This window comes from Salmo salar, chromosome 18 (genome assembly GCF_965601325.2).
Source record: "Salmo salar chromosome 18, fSalSal1, whole genome shotgun sequence".
Taxonomy (NCBI): Eukaryota; Metazoa; Chordata; class Actinopteri; order Salmoniformes; family Salmonidae; genus Salmo; species Salmo salar.
The window spans coordinates 26553245-26568362 of record NC_138308.1 but is presented as its reverse complement, the minus strand read 5'-3'; the positions used below and the strand labels follow the sequence as shown (position 1 = coordinate 26568362).

General features: G+C 42.6%; 1 protein-coding gene across 1 annotated transcript; it reads left to right on the top strand.

Moving 5' to 3' along the window:
- Positions 1 to 778: 778 nt before the first annotated feature.
- Positions 779 to 14888, top strand: pnpt1 (polyribonucleotide nucleotidyltransferase 1). Its single transcript, XM_014154865.3, has 28 exons — positions 779 to 990; positions 1258 to 1318; positions 1412 to 1486; positions 1698 to 1803; positions 1923 to 1972; positions 2085 to 2148; positions 2238 to 2285; positions 2374 to 2487; positions 2581 to 2767; positions 2851 to 2902; positions 2989 to 3046; positions 3353 to 3449; positions 3525 to 3627; positions 3789 to 3859; positions 3975 to 4011; positions 4118 to 4184; positions 4289 to 4378; positions 4506 to 4559; positions 4637 to 4746; positions 4879 to 4950; positions 5038 to 5101; positions 5201 to 5284; positions 5367 to 5450; positions 13545 to 13651; positions 13823 to 13878; positions 14034 to 14112; positions 14352 to 14399; positions 14482 to 14888. Exons 1-28 carry the CDS (start codon positions 872 to 874, stop codon positions 14635 to 14637), a joined length of 2313 nt encoding a protein of 770 aa, XP_014010340.2. The 5' UTR covers positions 779 to 871; the 3' UTR covers positions 14638 to 14888.
- Positions 14889 to 15118: the final 230 nt, after the last annotated feature.

Genomic DNA, 15118 nt, shown 5'->3' with positions numbered 1-15118 from the left:
TTACCCTCAACGATTCCACAGCACCTGACTCTTTTCACCCACCCTGAAACCACAAATGGATCAGCCAAAAGACAAGGGTCCACTTTTTCCAAAAACTTCACTCCTACTGTCAGACTCATCTTTATCCTGACCCTCAGTGCAAGCCCCAGGGTCCGAGTTCACCATACCTACCACCGCCGATACTTCGCCCTCATTCACTTCCATTTCTCGTCCTGTCTTCAACTCACTGTGCTTGCACTTTCTACCATTCTTTAACAAACCATCTCACTTTTTTTCTGCCATTTTTAACCGACTCAAGCTCACCCTCCTCCCTCTCTTTCTTAGACCTCCTCTGCCTCTCTTTTTCCCCTCCATTCCTCCTTCATATTCCAAGTTTGGCTCTCCTTATGATAATACTGCACTTCTCCTGACATACATCTTGTTCTTGTCTTCTCAAGGGACGCCATTTAACCGGCTGTCACAATCTCCGTACAATCAGCACGAACCCCTCGGGATGTAGCGCTCAACAGTGCATCCCACTTGTAAATCAGCTGCTTCATCATGATGTTCTTCTTCATCAATAGCAACCGCGACGCTTTTCCATTTCAAACAAGCGCGCCCTTTCTCTCGGATTCGCTTGCTCAGACCCTATGACCCCCGGTCATGCGTTCTATCGGCAAATCACAGATTGTCCTCCCAGTTGCAACGCCTTGTTTTGGAGATGCACAAATAATGTCCAATCAGATATGGTGGAACGTCTTTTGTCCAATCACAGGACACTATTTATTTGTGACGTACTTCCGTGCATGTGATGAACTGTCATGGCAGTAAAATTGTGTAAAGGCTTCATGTTCAATTGAAAAATCTATCTCATGGTAGCTTGTACTTGAATATGAAACATTTACTGAGGCTTGGGCCCACGCTGGCCAGACTAAATGTGCGGTTGTGCCACCAAAGTGTCTGGAACAGCCATGGAACGATACAAAAAGTGGGTGTGAACTTGGGTGAGAAGTAAGTATACGTCTGACTTAGCTAGCTAGCTAGCTACTAACATAACGTTACACAGTCACAGCCGGTCAAGCCTGTGGGCCAAGGCTTCAAGTTCATTATTCAACGCAGTGGTGTGCATAGTCTGAGTCAGATATATTTGTAAGACGGAATATGCAAAGAATATTTGTCCGAGTCCTCCTAAATCTGCGTTGCAGTTATGAGTGGTTAATTGACTCCCATCAATTCACTCTAACTTAAGATGTGTTCTGATTTTCCCTCTTTTGGAAGAAAACTTGAGATCTCAACAGGGAAACTTGCCAGATTTGCAGATGGGTCGGTTGTTGTGCAGGTATAAATCGTAAACATTTTTTGAGAGTTTGTAAGTGAATATGCACAAGATGCTCAGACCAGTTACTCAGATGAATTCCACCTCTTTTTCCAGCTTGGGGATACAACAGTGATGGTGACAGCTGTCAGCAAAACGAAACCGTCCCCCTCCCAATTTATGCCACTAGTGGTAAGTAATACTTAATTTTTATTGTAAGTGGGGTCATATCATTTTTTTCAATGCACTTCAAACATAATTAAAAGCTGCTTTTTGTCTTCCTTGTGGGATGGTTCATTGTGTGTGATAATCTCTTTAGTGTAGTAAGCTATAACATAGTGGTTTTAGGTCCCTTAGAGTGATTCAGGTCCCTTGGCTAGAATGGTGTGTTTTTGATTGACAGGTGGACTACAGACAGAAAGCAGCTGCTGCTGGTAGAATCCCCACTAACCACTTGCGGCGGGAGTTGGGCACCACTGAAAATGAGATTCTGACTAGTAGGCTAATAGGTGAGAAGATGATTCTAACTCCTTTGCCTTAATAACTCTTACTCCAGTTCTATATTAGATTTAGTGCAATTACCTTTAGCAGACTTAACTGTATCTGTTTTTTTATTGTCTCACCTCAGACAGGGCAATCAGACCCCTTTTTCCTGCTGGTTATTTCTATGACACTCAGGTGAGTCAGTATTTGTAGTTATTGTTGTACTTATGTAGGTTCATTACGGATATGTTTACACTGTTATTACAAGCTATGCTCTTGATTTTAGTCCTGCGGTGTATATTTTCAGATCCTGTGTAACCTGTTGGCAGTTGATGGTGTTAATGATCCAGATGTACTGGCTATCAATGGAGGTGAGGAGAGATTGTTTCTACAAGGAAATCATTCACATGATCTTTGTTTGACATCCAGTGATAACATTAACTATTTAACTTCCCTACAGCCTCTGCTGCCCTTACCCTTTCTGACATTCCCTGGAATGGGCCCATTGGTTAGTATCTCATAGACCTTTGTCCTTTTGTTTTTCTTCGCCTGTATGTGGCTTTTACTATATGATCTGTGTTTCGTGGATGTTTTAGGTGCAGTGCGCATTGGCCTGGTGGATGGCGAGTTCCTGGTGAACCCAACACGAAAGCAAATGGCTTCCAGCACTATCAATCTGATAGTGGCTGGAGCACCTCTCAGCCAAGTGGGTTAGTACTGTAGTCCAGCTATATCACACATCCCTTTTTCCTACAGGATCCTCTCTACCACCCCGAAAAAATGTTACATATTTTTTGTCTTAGTGATGATCGAGGCATCTGCTGAGAATGTGTTGCAGCAGGACTTCTGTCATGCAGTCAAGGTTGGCGTGAAGCACACACAGCAGATCATATTGGCTATTCAGCAGATGGCCAGAGAAGCGAAAGTGACCAAGCGCACCCCTCCCAAAATATTTTCTGCGCCCGAGGAAATGATTGAGCACACACGACAGTAAGACATATTTCTTTCTGACTTGAAATTTCTAAAAAAAATAATAATTATGGTTACATGACAGCACACGGTTTTGCTTTCAGATTGGCCTCTGAAAAGGTCTATGCTGTTTTCACGGACTTCACTCATGACAAGGTAAGTATTTATGTCTGGGTGTTTTTGCTATTGTATTTTGGTGGTGCTTTTTCATTCAATAAAATCAGTAACTTATTGTGTTTCAGATTTCCAGAGATGACGCCATTAACAAAGTGCGACTAGAAACCGAGGAACAAATAAAAGGTATGTGTTATTGCTATATACAGATGTAGGATCTTAATTTGAGCCAGTTTGCTACAGCAGGAAAATAATCCTGCAGAAACAGGAAATGTGAATTATAACTAATGGACATTTTTGTAGGGAAAGTGAGGTCCAATTTCAAAGTGGAAATTACAAACTTCAGAAGCATTTACTGAATTGCAGGAAAGTTGTCTTGCAACATGGTGACACAAATAAATGTTATGTTACGAGATGTTTGCAACATCCAAGGTCTTGTGTGTGTTCGTTTACTGTCTAACCGCCTACTTACAGTATGTCTGTTTTCTGTAGAGAAATATCCTCATGCAGAACCTTATGAGGTGATGGAATCCTTCAACATGGTGTCCAAAGAGGTCTTCCGTAATCTGGTTTTGAATGAATATAGGAGGTAAAAAATAATGCATGTCTCAGTAGTATTTAGAAAAGTGTCATTAATGTCATTAATAATGTCCTTGTTTTAAAGGTGTGATGGAAGAAACCTGACTTCATTAAGAAATATTTCCTGTGAGGCAGACATCTTTAAGCCCCTTCATGGGTCTGCACTTTTCCAGAGGGGACAGACACAGGTAGGGATCTGGCGTTATAAAGAAGTGCTCAGTGTAGGTGTGCTATTCATTTTGGGGACATTGGAAAGTTGAAGAGAGGAGAAATATATTTGCGGAGTCTGATTTGTTTTGGGTTGTTTTTCATTGTATCTAGCCTAGTTAGTAAAGCATTTTCTCTCTAGGTTCTGTGCTCTGTAACATTTGACTCCTTGGAGTCCAGTATTAAAACAGACATCATTACTACAGCATTAAGGTAAACTTATACATTATTAATTTACAGTCCTCTTGAATGAAAGTTTCAAGCAAGTGTTAAATGTAATATGTGTGTATATATAGGTTAGCTGAAACGAGTTGCTCTCTTTTAACAGTGGAGTCAAAGACAAGAATTTCATGCTTCACTATGAGGTGAGTATCACAATGTAAATAATAAGGATTCCAGTAGGATTTGCTTATTGGTTTGGTATTGAGGAACAAAATCTGCATGGGCTGAAATTAACTTTTTCTGTTTCAGTTTCCTCCTTACGCAACCAATGAGATTGGAAAGATGAGTGGAATGAACAGAAGAGAGCTTGGTCATGGTTAGTATATTGGTATGGATTAAAATATGCCCATGGGTAGTGTGTGGGTGGCATGCCTAAGTTCATGTGACTATTTCAATAATATTCTGTTTCCATGTTGACAGGGGCACTGGCGGAGAAGTCTTTGAGACCTGTCATCCCAAAAGACTTCCCTTTCACTATTAGAGTCACCTCTGAGGTTTTGGAGTCTAATGGTGAGTTCTGTGGATGACCTCCATTTTGCTTCTACATTTTTTTTTAGACCACTTCTTATTATAAGCTTAGTTGCCAAATCTTAGTCATTTCAATGATTGTATGATGAGCGCACTCTCGTTTTCTCAGGTTCCTCGTCGATGGCGTCAGCATGTGGAGGCAGTCTGGCTTTGATGGATGCTGGTACAATACTTAACGCTTTTACATTTTTGTTGATGATTCTTTCATTTACAGTGAAACATAGCACTTCTGTGTTCCAGGTGTGCCTATTACATCAGCTGTGGCAGGTGTAGCTATTGGACTCATCTCCAAGGCAAACCCAGAGAAGCCATCGGTAATCCAGGACTACCGAATACTGACTGATATTCTGGTACCCAATATTACTAGTATTTTTCTCACCATTCCTAAAGTGAACTACATTTTCTATGGAATACCACGTGTACTATAATCATAAGATCCCCTTTCTGTAGAACTGTTTTATTTGTGTTTTCTGTCACAACAGGGAATCGAGGATTACCTAGGAGACATGGACTTCAAACTGGCTGGAACAAATAAGGGTATCAATGCCTTACAGGTACTGTAGCTGAACATCCATTGGTTTCTCTCTGCTGTCGTATTTTGATGACTGTTTCTTTTTGCTATAAAGTATGCTTCTTCCTAGGCTGATGTGAAGATTCCAGGGTTACCTCTGAAACTTGTAATGGAGGCTATTCAACAAGCCACAGGTAACATGAAAGACATGCCCCATATCTAGCTATCTATTCATTCTCTAGAGAGATAAATATCGAAGTCACCACCCTCATTTCATTCTCATATCCTTACAGTTGCCAAGAGGGAGATTTTGGGCATCATGAACAATACCATTGCCAAGCCCAGGGCTAACAGAAAGGAGAATGGTCCGGTTGTCGGTAAGACTCTTGGTTGCTAGTCCTTTTTGATTCCCATTATTTATGTATTTTGCTTTCAAGGTATGTTTGGTGTCTGTTGTAGAAAATGTCAGAGTCCCAGTCTCCAGACGAGCACGCTTTGTTGGGCCAGGGGGCTATAACCTCCGCAGACTACAAGCTCAAACAGGTAACATTTACCCCAACACATTAGCGCTCTTCATCGCTGCATAGTGTATGGCTGGGTTCCCTGTTCCAAAGTGGGTTTTTTAAATACATTTTTTTCTCCACCTTTTTATTTAACCATGTAGGCTAGTTGAGAACAAGTTCTCATTTACAACTGCGACCTGAACAAAATAAAGCAAAGCAGTGCGACACAAACAACAACACAGAGTTACACATGGAATAAACAAACATAGTCAATAACACAATAAAGTCTATATACAGTATGTGCAGATGAGGTAAGATAAGGGAGGTAAGGCAATAAATAGGCGAGCGAGCCTCCTCGCTCGCACACGCTTTTTCAGATCTGCCCACAAAGGATTGAGGTCAGGGCTTTGTGATGGCCACTCCAATACCTTGACTTTGTTGTCCTTAAGCCATTTGCTACAACTTTGGAAGTATGCTTGGGGTCATTGTCCATTTGGAAGACCCATTTGCGACCAAGCTTTAACTTCCTGACTCATGTACTGATGTTGCTTCAATATATCCACATAATTTTCCTTCCTTATGATGCCATCTATTTTGTGAAGTGCACCAGTCCCTCCTGCAGCAAAGCACCTCCACAACATGATGCTGCCACCCCTATGCTTCACGGTTGGGATGGTGTTCTTCGGCTTGCAAGCATCCCCCTTTTTCCTCCAAACATAACGATGGTCATTATGGCCAAGCAGTTCTATTTTTGTTTCATCAGACCAGAGGATATTTCTCCAAAAAGTATGATATTTGTCCCCATGTGCAGTTGCAATCCGTAGTCTGGCTTTTTTATGGCGGTTTTGGAGCAGTGGCTTCTTCCTTGCTGTGAGCGGCCTTTCAGGTTATGTCGATATAGGACTCACTTTACTGTGGATATAGATACTTTTGTACCTGTTTCCTCCAGCATCTTCACAAGGTCCTTTGCTGTTGTTCTGGGATTGATTTACACTTTTCGCGCCAAAGTACGTTCATCTCTAGGCGACAGAAAGCGTCTCCTTCTTGAGCGGTATGACAGCTGCGTGGTCCCATGGTGTTTGTACTTGCGTACTATTGTTTGTACAGATGAACGTGGTACATTCAGTTATTTGGAAATTGCTCCCAAGGATGAACCAGACTTGTGGTCTACAATTTTTTTTTCTGAGGTCTTGGCTGATTTCATTTGATTTTCCCATGATGTCAAGCAAAGAGGCACTGCGTTTGAAGGTAGGCCTTGAAATACATCCACAGGTACACTTCCAATTGACTCAAATGATGTCAATTAGCCTATCAGAAGCTTCTAAAGCCATGACATCATTTTCTGGAATTTTCCAAGCTGTTTAAAGGCACAGTCAACTTAGTGTATGTAAACTTCTGACCCACTGGAATTGTGATTAAGTGAAATAATCTGTCTGTAAACAATTGTTGGAAAAATTACTTGTCATGCACAAAGTAGATGTCCTAACCGACTTGCCAAAACTACTATAGTTTAACAAGAAATTTGTGATGTGGTTGAAAAACGAGTTTTAATGACTCCAACTTGTGTATGTAAACTTCCGACTTCAACTGTGTGTGTATATATGCATGCATGCATGCATGCATACAATCTCACACACAGAGGGTACCAGTCAAAAGTTGACATACCTACTCATTCAAGTGTGATTATTTTATTTTTACTATTTTCTACATTGTAGAAGAATAGTGAAGACCTAAACTATGAAATAACACAAAAGTGTTAAACAAATCAAAATATATTTTAGATTCTTCAAAGTAGCAACCCTTTGCCTTGATGACAGCTTTGCACACTTTTGGCATTCTCTCAACCAGCTTCATGAGCTAGTCACCTGAAATGCATTTCAATTAACAGGTCTGCCTTTTTAAAAGTTAATTTGTGGAATTTCTTTCCTTAATGCGTTTGAGCCAATCAGTTGTGTTGGCGCCGAAGGAGATGGCTGCCATTTTACGATCCGTAACCTATTGTGTATGTTTTTTCGTGTTATTTGTAAGTTACTTTGTACGTAATGTTTCTTCCATCGTGTCTTATGACCGAAAAGAGCTTCTTGATATCTGGGCAGCGATTACTCACCCCGTACTGGAGGAATTCTTCAACGTGTCGAACAGGAAGGATTTACTTCGGACGACCGACAGGGCCCTCCTCCCCATCATTCGCAGGAAGAAAAGGAGATATCGTGGGCGACCGTCCGGGTGCCTTGTAAGGATCCGTCGCCGAGAGGGTAATCTACCTTTACCATCGGTCCTATTAGCCAATGTACAATCAATCAATAATAAAATGGATGAACTACGAGCACGTATATCCTACCAACGGGACATTAAAAACAGTAATAACTTATGTTTCACCGAGTCGTGGCTGAACAACGACATGATTAACATACAGCTGGCGGGTTTTAAGCTTTTTCGGCAGGATATGTATATTTGTAAACAACAGCTGGTGCGCAATCTAAGAAAGTATTGAGGTTTTGCTCGCCTGAGGTAGAGTTTCTCATGATAAGCTGTAGACCACACTATTTACCAAGAGATTTTACATCTATATTTTTCATAGCTGTCTATATACCACCGCAGACCGATGCTGGCACTAAGACCGCACTCAATGAGCTGTATACGGCCGTAAGCAAACGGGAAAACGCTCATCCAGGGGCAGCACTCCTTGTGGCCGGAGACTTTTTAATGCAGGGAAACTCATCTGTTCTACCTAATCTCTACCAGCATGTTAAATGTGTAACAAGAGGGAAAAAAACTCTAGACCACCTTTACTCCACACACAGACTCGTACAAAGCTCGCCCTCCATTTGGCATATCTGACCATAATTCTATCCTCCTGATTCCTGCTTACAAGCAAAGGTCAATAAGAAAGTGGTCAGATGAAGCAGATGCTAAGCTACAAGAACTGTTTTTCTAGCACAGACTGGAATATGTTCTGTGATTCTTCCGATGACATTGAGGAGTACACCACATTCAGTCACTGACTTCATCAATAAGTGCATCGACGACGTCGTCCCCACAGTGACTGTACGTACATACCCCAACCAGAATCCATGGATTACATGCAACATCTGCACTGAGCTAAAGGGTAGAGCTGCCGCTTTCAAGGAGCGGGACTCTAACCCAGAAGCTTATAAGAAATCCCGCTATGCCCTGAGACGAATCATCAAACAGGCAAAGCGTCAATACAGGGCTAAGATTGAATTGTACTACACCGGCTCTGACGCTCGTTGGATGTGGCAGGGCTTGCAAACTATTACAGACTACAAAGGGAAGCACAGCCGCGAGCTCCCTAATAACACAAACCTACCAGATGAGCTAAATTACTTCTATGCTCACTTTGAGGCAAGTAACACTGAAACATGCATGAGCGCACCAGATGTTCCGAATGACTGTGTGATGACGCTCTCCGTAGTAAGACCTTTAAACAGGTCAACATTCACAAAGCCGCAGGGCCAGATGGATTAGCAGGACGTGTACTCTGAGCATGCGCTGACCAACTGGCAAGTGTCTTCACTGACATTTTCAACCAGTCCCTGACTGAGTATGTAATACCAACATGTTTCAAGCAGACCACCATAGTCCATGTGCCCAAGAACACTAAGGTAACCTGCCTAAATGACTACCAACCCGTAGCCTTCACGTTTGTAGCCATGAAATGCCTTGAAAGGCTGGTCATGGCTCATATGAACACCATTATCCCAGAAACCCTAGACCCACTCCAATTTGCATACCGCCCTAACAGATCCAAAGATGACGCAATCTCTATTGCACTCAACATTGCCCTTTCCCACTCGGGCAAAAGGAACACCTATGTGAGAATGCTATTCATTCACTACAGCTCAGCGTTCAACACCAGGGTGCCCTCCAAGCTCATCACTAAGCTAAGGACCCTGGGACTAAACACCTCCCTCTGCAACTGGATCTTGGACTTCCTGACAGGCCGCCCCCAGGTGGTAAGGGTAGGGAACAACACATCTGCCACGCTGATCCTCAACACGGGGGCCCCTCAAGGGTGTTTCCTCAGTCCCCTCCTGTACTCCTTGTTCACTCATGACCGCATGGCCAGGCAAGACTCCAACACCATCATCAAGTTTGCAGATGACACAACAGTGGTAAGCCTGATCACCGACAACGGCGAGACAGCCTATAGGGAGGAGGTCAGAGACCTGGCCGTGTGGTGCCAGGACAACAACCTATCCCTCAACATGATCAAGACAAAGGAGATGATTGTGGACTACAGGAAAAAGAGGACCGAGCACGCCCCCATTCTCATCGACGGGGCTGTAGTGATACAGGTTGCGAGCTTCAAGTTCCTTGGTGTCCACATCACCAACAAACTATCATGGTCCAAACACACTAAGACAGTTGTGAAGAGGGCAAAACAAAGCCTATTCCAGGTCAGGAGACTGATAAGATTTGGCATGGGTCCTCAGATCCTCAAAAGGTTCTACAGCTGCACCATCGAGAGCATCCTCACTGGTTGCATCACTGCTTGGTATGGCAACTGCTCAGCCTCTGACCACAAGGCACTACAGAGGGTAGTGCGTACAGCCCAGTACATCACTGAGGACAAGCTTCCTGCCATCCAGGACCTCTATACCAGGCGGTGTCAGAGGAAGGCCCTAAAAATTGTCTGACTCCAGCCACCCAGTCACTGTTATCTCTGCTACGGCAAGCGGTACGGGAGCGCCTAGTCTAGGTCCAAAAGGCTTCTTAACAGCTTCTACCCCCAAGCCGTAAGACTCCTGAACAGCTAATCAAAGGGCTACCCAGACCCCTCTTTTACGCTGCTGCTACTCTGTTTATAATCTATGCATGGTCACTTTAACTCTACCTACATGTACATATTACCTTGACTACCCGGTGCCCCCGCACATTGACTCTGTACCGATACCCCCTGTATATAGCCTCGTTTGTTAATTGACTGCTGCTGTTCACTTATTTGTTGCTTTTATTTTCAATTTTTCTTCCTAACTTGAGGCATTGTTGGTTAAGGGCTTTAAGTAAGCATTTCACTGTAAGGTCTACACCTGTTGTAATCGGGAAATATGTGACAAATAACATTTGATTTTGTTGTGACAAGGTAGGATTAGTATACAGAAGATAGCCCTATTTGGTAAAATACCAAGTCCATATTATGGCAAGAACAGCTCAAATTAGCAAAGAGAAACGACAGCCCATCATTACTTTAAGACATGAAGGTCAGTCAATCCGGAAAATGTCAAGAACTTTGAAAGTTTCTTCAAGTGCAGTCGCAAAAACCATCAAGTGCTATGATGTAACTGGCTATCATGCGGAACGCTACAGGAAAGGAAGACCCAGAGTTACCTCTGCTGGGGAGGATACATTCATTAGGCTTACCAGCCTCAAATTGCAGCCCAAATAAATGCTTCACAGAGTTCAAGTAACAGACACATCTCAACATCAACTGTTCAGAGGAGACTGTGTGAACCAGGTCTTCATGGTCGAATTGCTGCAAAGAAACCACTACTAAAGGACACAAATCTGTCCTTTGGTCTGATGAGTCCAAATTTGAGGTTTTTTGTTCCTACCGCCGTGTCTTTGTGACACAGAGTAGGTGAATGGATTATCTCTGCATGTGTGGTTACCACCGTGAAGCACAGAGGAGGAAGTGTTATAGTGTGGGGCTGCTTTGCTGGTGACACTGTCAGTGATTTATTTAAAATTCAAGCTACACTTAAACCAGCATGGGTAACACAGCATTCTGCAGTGATACGCCATCCCATCATCGTCCCACTAAGTGGAATCATTTGTTTTTCAACAGGACAATGACCCAACACACCTCCAGGCTGTGGTAGGGCTATTTGACCAAGGAGAGTGGTGGAGCGCTGCATCAGATGACCTGGCCTGCACAATCACCCGACGTCAACCCAATTAAGATGGTTTGGGATGAGTTGGACTGCAGAGTGAAGGAAAAACAGCCAAAAAGTGCTTAGCATATGTGGGAACTCCTTCAAGACAGTTGGAAAAGTATTCCAGGTGAAGCTGGTTGAGAGAATGTCAAGAGTGTGCAAAGCTGTCATTAAGGCAAAGGCTGGCAACTTTGAAGAGTCTCATTTTGATTTGTTTAACTTTTTTTTTTTTGGTTACTACATGATTCCATATGTGTTTTCATAGTTTTGATGTCTTCTCTATTATTCTACAATGTAGAAAATAGTCAACATAAAGAACCCGTGAATGTGTACGTGTTAACTTTTGACTGTTTGTGTGTTTTATATATATAAAAGAAACGTCCCCTTTTCAGGATCCTGTCTTTCAAAGATAATTCGTAAAAATCCCCAAAACTTCACAGATCTTAATTATAAAGGGTTTAAACACTGTTTCCCATGCTTGTTCAATGAACCATAAACAATTATTGCACCTGTGGAACGGTCATTAAGACACTAACAGCTTACAGACGGTAGGCAATTAAAAATTTAGGACACTAAAGAGTCATTTCTACTGAATCTGAAAAACACCAAAAGAAAGATGCCCAGGGTCCCTGCTCATCTGCGAGACCGTGCCTTAAGCATGCTGCAAGGAGGCATGAGGACTGCCGATGTGGCCAGGGCAATAAGTTGCAATGTCCGTACTCTGAGACGCCTAAGACAGCGCTACAGGGAGACAGGATGGACAGCTGATCATCCTCGCAGTGGCAGACCACGTGTAACAACACCTGCACAGGATCAATACATCCGAACATCACACCTGTGGGATAGGTACAGGATGGCAACAACAACTGCCCGAGTTACACCAGGAACGCACAATCCCTCCATCAGTGCTCAGACTGTCTGCAATAGGCTGAGAGAGGCTGGACTGAGGGCTTGTAGGCCTGTTGTAAGTCAGGTCCTCACCAGACATCACCGGCAACAACGTTGCCTATGGGCACAAACCCACCGTTGCTGGACCAGACAGGACTGGCAAAAAGTGCTCTTCACTGATGAGTTGTGGTTTTGTCTCACCAGGCGTGATGGTCGGATTTGCGTTTATCGTCGAAGGAATGAGCGTTACACCGAGGCCTGTACTCTGGAGCGGGATCGATTTGGAGGTGGAGGGTCTGTCATGGTCTGGGGCAGTGTGTCACTGCATCATCGGACTGAGCTTGTTGTCATTGCAGGCAATCTCAACACTGTGCGTTACAGGGAAGACCTCCTCCTCCCTCATGTGGTACCCTTCCTGCAGGCTCATCCTGACGTGACCCTCCAGCATGACAATGCCACCAGCCATACTGCTTGTTCTGTGTGTGATTTCCTGCAAGGCAGGAATGTCAGTGTTCTGCCATGGCCAGCGACAAGCCTGGATCTCAATCCCATTGAGCACGTCTGGGAGCTGTTGGATTGGAGGGTGAGGGCTAGGGCCATTCCCCCCCAGAAATGTCCGGGAACCTGCAGGTGCCTTGGTGGAATAGTAGGGTGACATCTCACAGCAAGAACTGGCAAATCTGGTGTAGTCCATGAGGAGGAGATGCACTGCAGTACTTAATGCAGCTGGTGGCCACACCAGAAACTGACTGTTACTTTTGATTTTGACACCCCCTTTGTTCAGGGACACATTCCATGTCTGGAACTTGTTCAGTTTTTCTCAGTTGTTGAATCTTATGTTCATACAAATATTTGCACATGTTAAGTTTGCTGAAAATAAACGCAGTTGACAGTGAGAGGACGTTTCTTTTTTTTTGCTGAGATTGTTCAAAAGTTTGGGGTCACTTAGAAATGTCCTTGTTTTTGAAAGAAAAGCACATTTGTGTCCATTAAAATAACATAAAATTGATCATAAACAGTGTAGACATTGTTAATGTTGTAAATGAATGTGTGTATATATATATATATACATATATATATATATATATATATATATATATATATATATATATATACACACACACTTGTATACAAATGTAAGCAAGGTTTGAAATTATTGTTTTAGTCAAATGTTATGTCTGTTTGGACGACTTGTGGTCAATTTACTAATTATTTGCAATTATGTTCCGGCCCCCTGACCATCCACTCAAGAAAAAATCTGCCTGCTCCTGAATCTAGTTGATGATCCCTGGTGTATGGGGAAATGACAGGTTGTTGTGTGTGTGTGGTTGTTTTGTGTCATTGGATAGGTGTGACGATAAGCCAGGTGGATGAGGAGACCTTCTCTGTGTTTGCACCTACTCCTGGTGCCATGAATGAAGCCCAGGAGTTCATCACAGAAATCTGCAAAGATGACGTGAGTCCAACCTAGTCTAATTCTACTGTATTGCCTAATTTCTTACAATTCCTCATTTTTATTTACACCTCATTAAACATCATTGTACTATATCCTCCAAAAAGGCAGTACTTACCCACCTCATTACTGATATGTATCTGAGGATGTCTTTTTTTAAATATTTGTTTTCAGCAAGAGCAGCAGCTGGAGTTTGGTGCTGTTTACACTGCCACCATCATGGAAATAAGGTACACACTGCTGCGTTATTGGAGGCTGCCGTTTCATCTGTGATGCAGCTGCAGTCTAGTTTTTAAACATTTTGTTCCATTGATTTAAATATTGGATTGCTAAACAGGTAGCTAGCTTCATGACTTGCTGCACTTCTGTCTTCTTTCCTCCACAGGGACATTGGTGTCATGGTGAAGCTGTATCCCAATATGAGTGCTGTTCTGCTCCATAACTCTCAGCTGGACCACAAACGGGTAAGAGTCAAGTCCCAGAATACCATGCAGGGATTACAGGAACTTTAACATATATTATGTTTTACAGATGTTACCAGTTTGGAAAGGGCTGCATGTGTTGGCTTGTTTTCAGTTTTATTTACAATAAATTGTAATTTGTGTGATTTTTAATTTTTTTTTTTTTAAAGTAATCCATTAAACAATGTTTCAGCAAAAATTGTTGGCAGAGTGAAATAATTGTACACATTGAATTTGTCCAGATAAAACACCCAAGTGCTATTGGATTAGAGGTTGGACAACAGATTCAGGTATGTATTGCAGTCTTCTGACCTTCTTAATTTGCTTGACTTCTTGACTAATATTCTTTCTTTGATGGAACACTATCAACAGGTTAAATACTTTGGGCGAGACCCAACAGATGGAAGAATGAGGCTTTCAAGGAAGGTGTTACAATCTCCAGCAGCAACAGGTGTTAAGACACTGAGTGAGAAACAGAGCATCACCATGGGCACAGGGAATGGCCAAGCAACCAGCAACTCGTCTTGACTCCCCTTATCCTCCTAGACCCTGACCAACTGTCCAGTCTCCATCCACAGTCTCTACCCTGACTTCTCTGAACTACCATTTGTCATTTACTCACCAACATCCTCCAAGCACTGGTTGCTGTACTCTCATTCTCTGTTGGTTTCAGCAATGATATCAGCTTGGTGGCCATTGGATTTTGAGTTGTCAAATAACAATATGCTGTCAGTTTGTTTATCTATTTTATACAATGTGTAATAAATATGTAAACCAAACATTCCATTGTTTTACATTCACTTGACTTGAACCTGTGACTGCTTATGCCATATTCCAATATTCTACATACTCATTGTTAGTGCTACAATATTTAGTTGGCTGTTTAAATTGAAATCAACAGCATTCTTTTTCCTATATTGAAAGCAAAGCAGAGAGTAACAGGTCTGTATCCCACCAATGCTGTAATAGTTTCGATATTAACGCCATAACACTGGTTTCCGTAGCCCCT

Excerpts from the sequence above, each read along its gene's own strand:
- pnpt1 (XM_014154865.3), top strand. The coding sequence starts at position 872 with ATGAAACATTTACTGAGGCTTGGGCCCACGCTGGCCAGACTAAATGTG. Across the intron at positions 3,047-3,352 it reads AACCGAGGAACAAATAAAAG|AGAAATATCCTCATGCAGAA; the intron begins GTATGTGTTATT and ends TGTTTTCTGTAG. Across the intron at positions 5,102-5,200 it reads GGCTATTCAACAAGCCACAG|TTGCCAAGAGGGAGATTTTG; the intron begins GTAACATGAAAG and ends ATATCCTTACAG.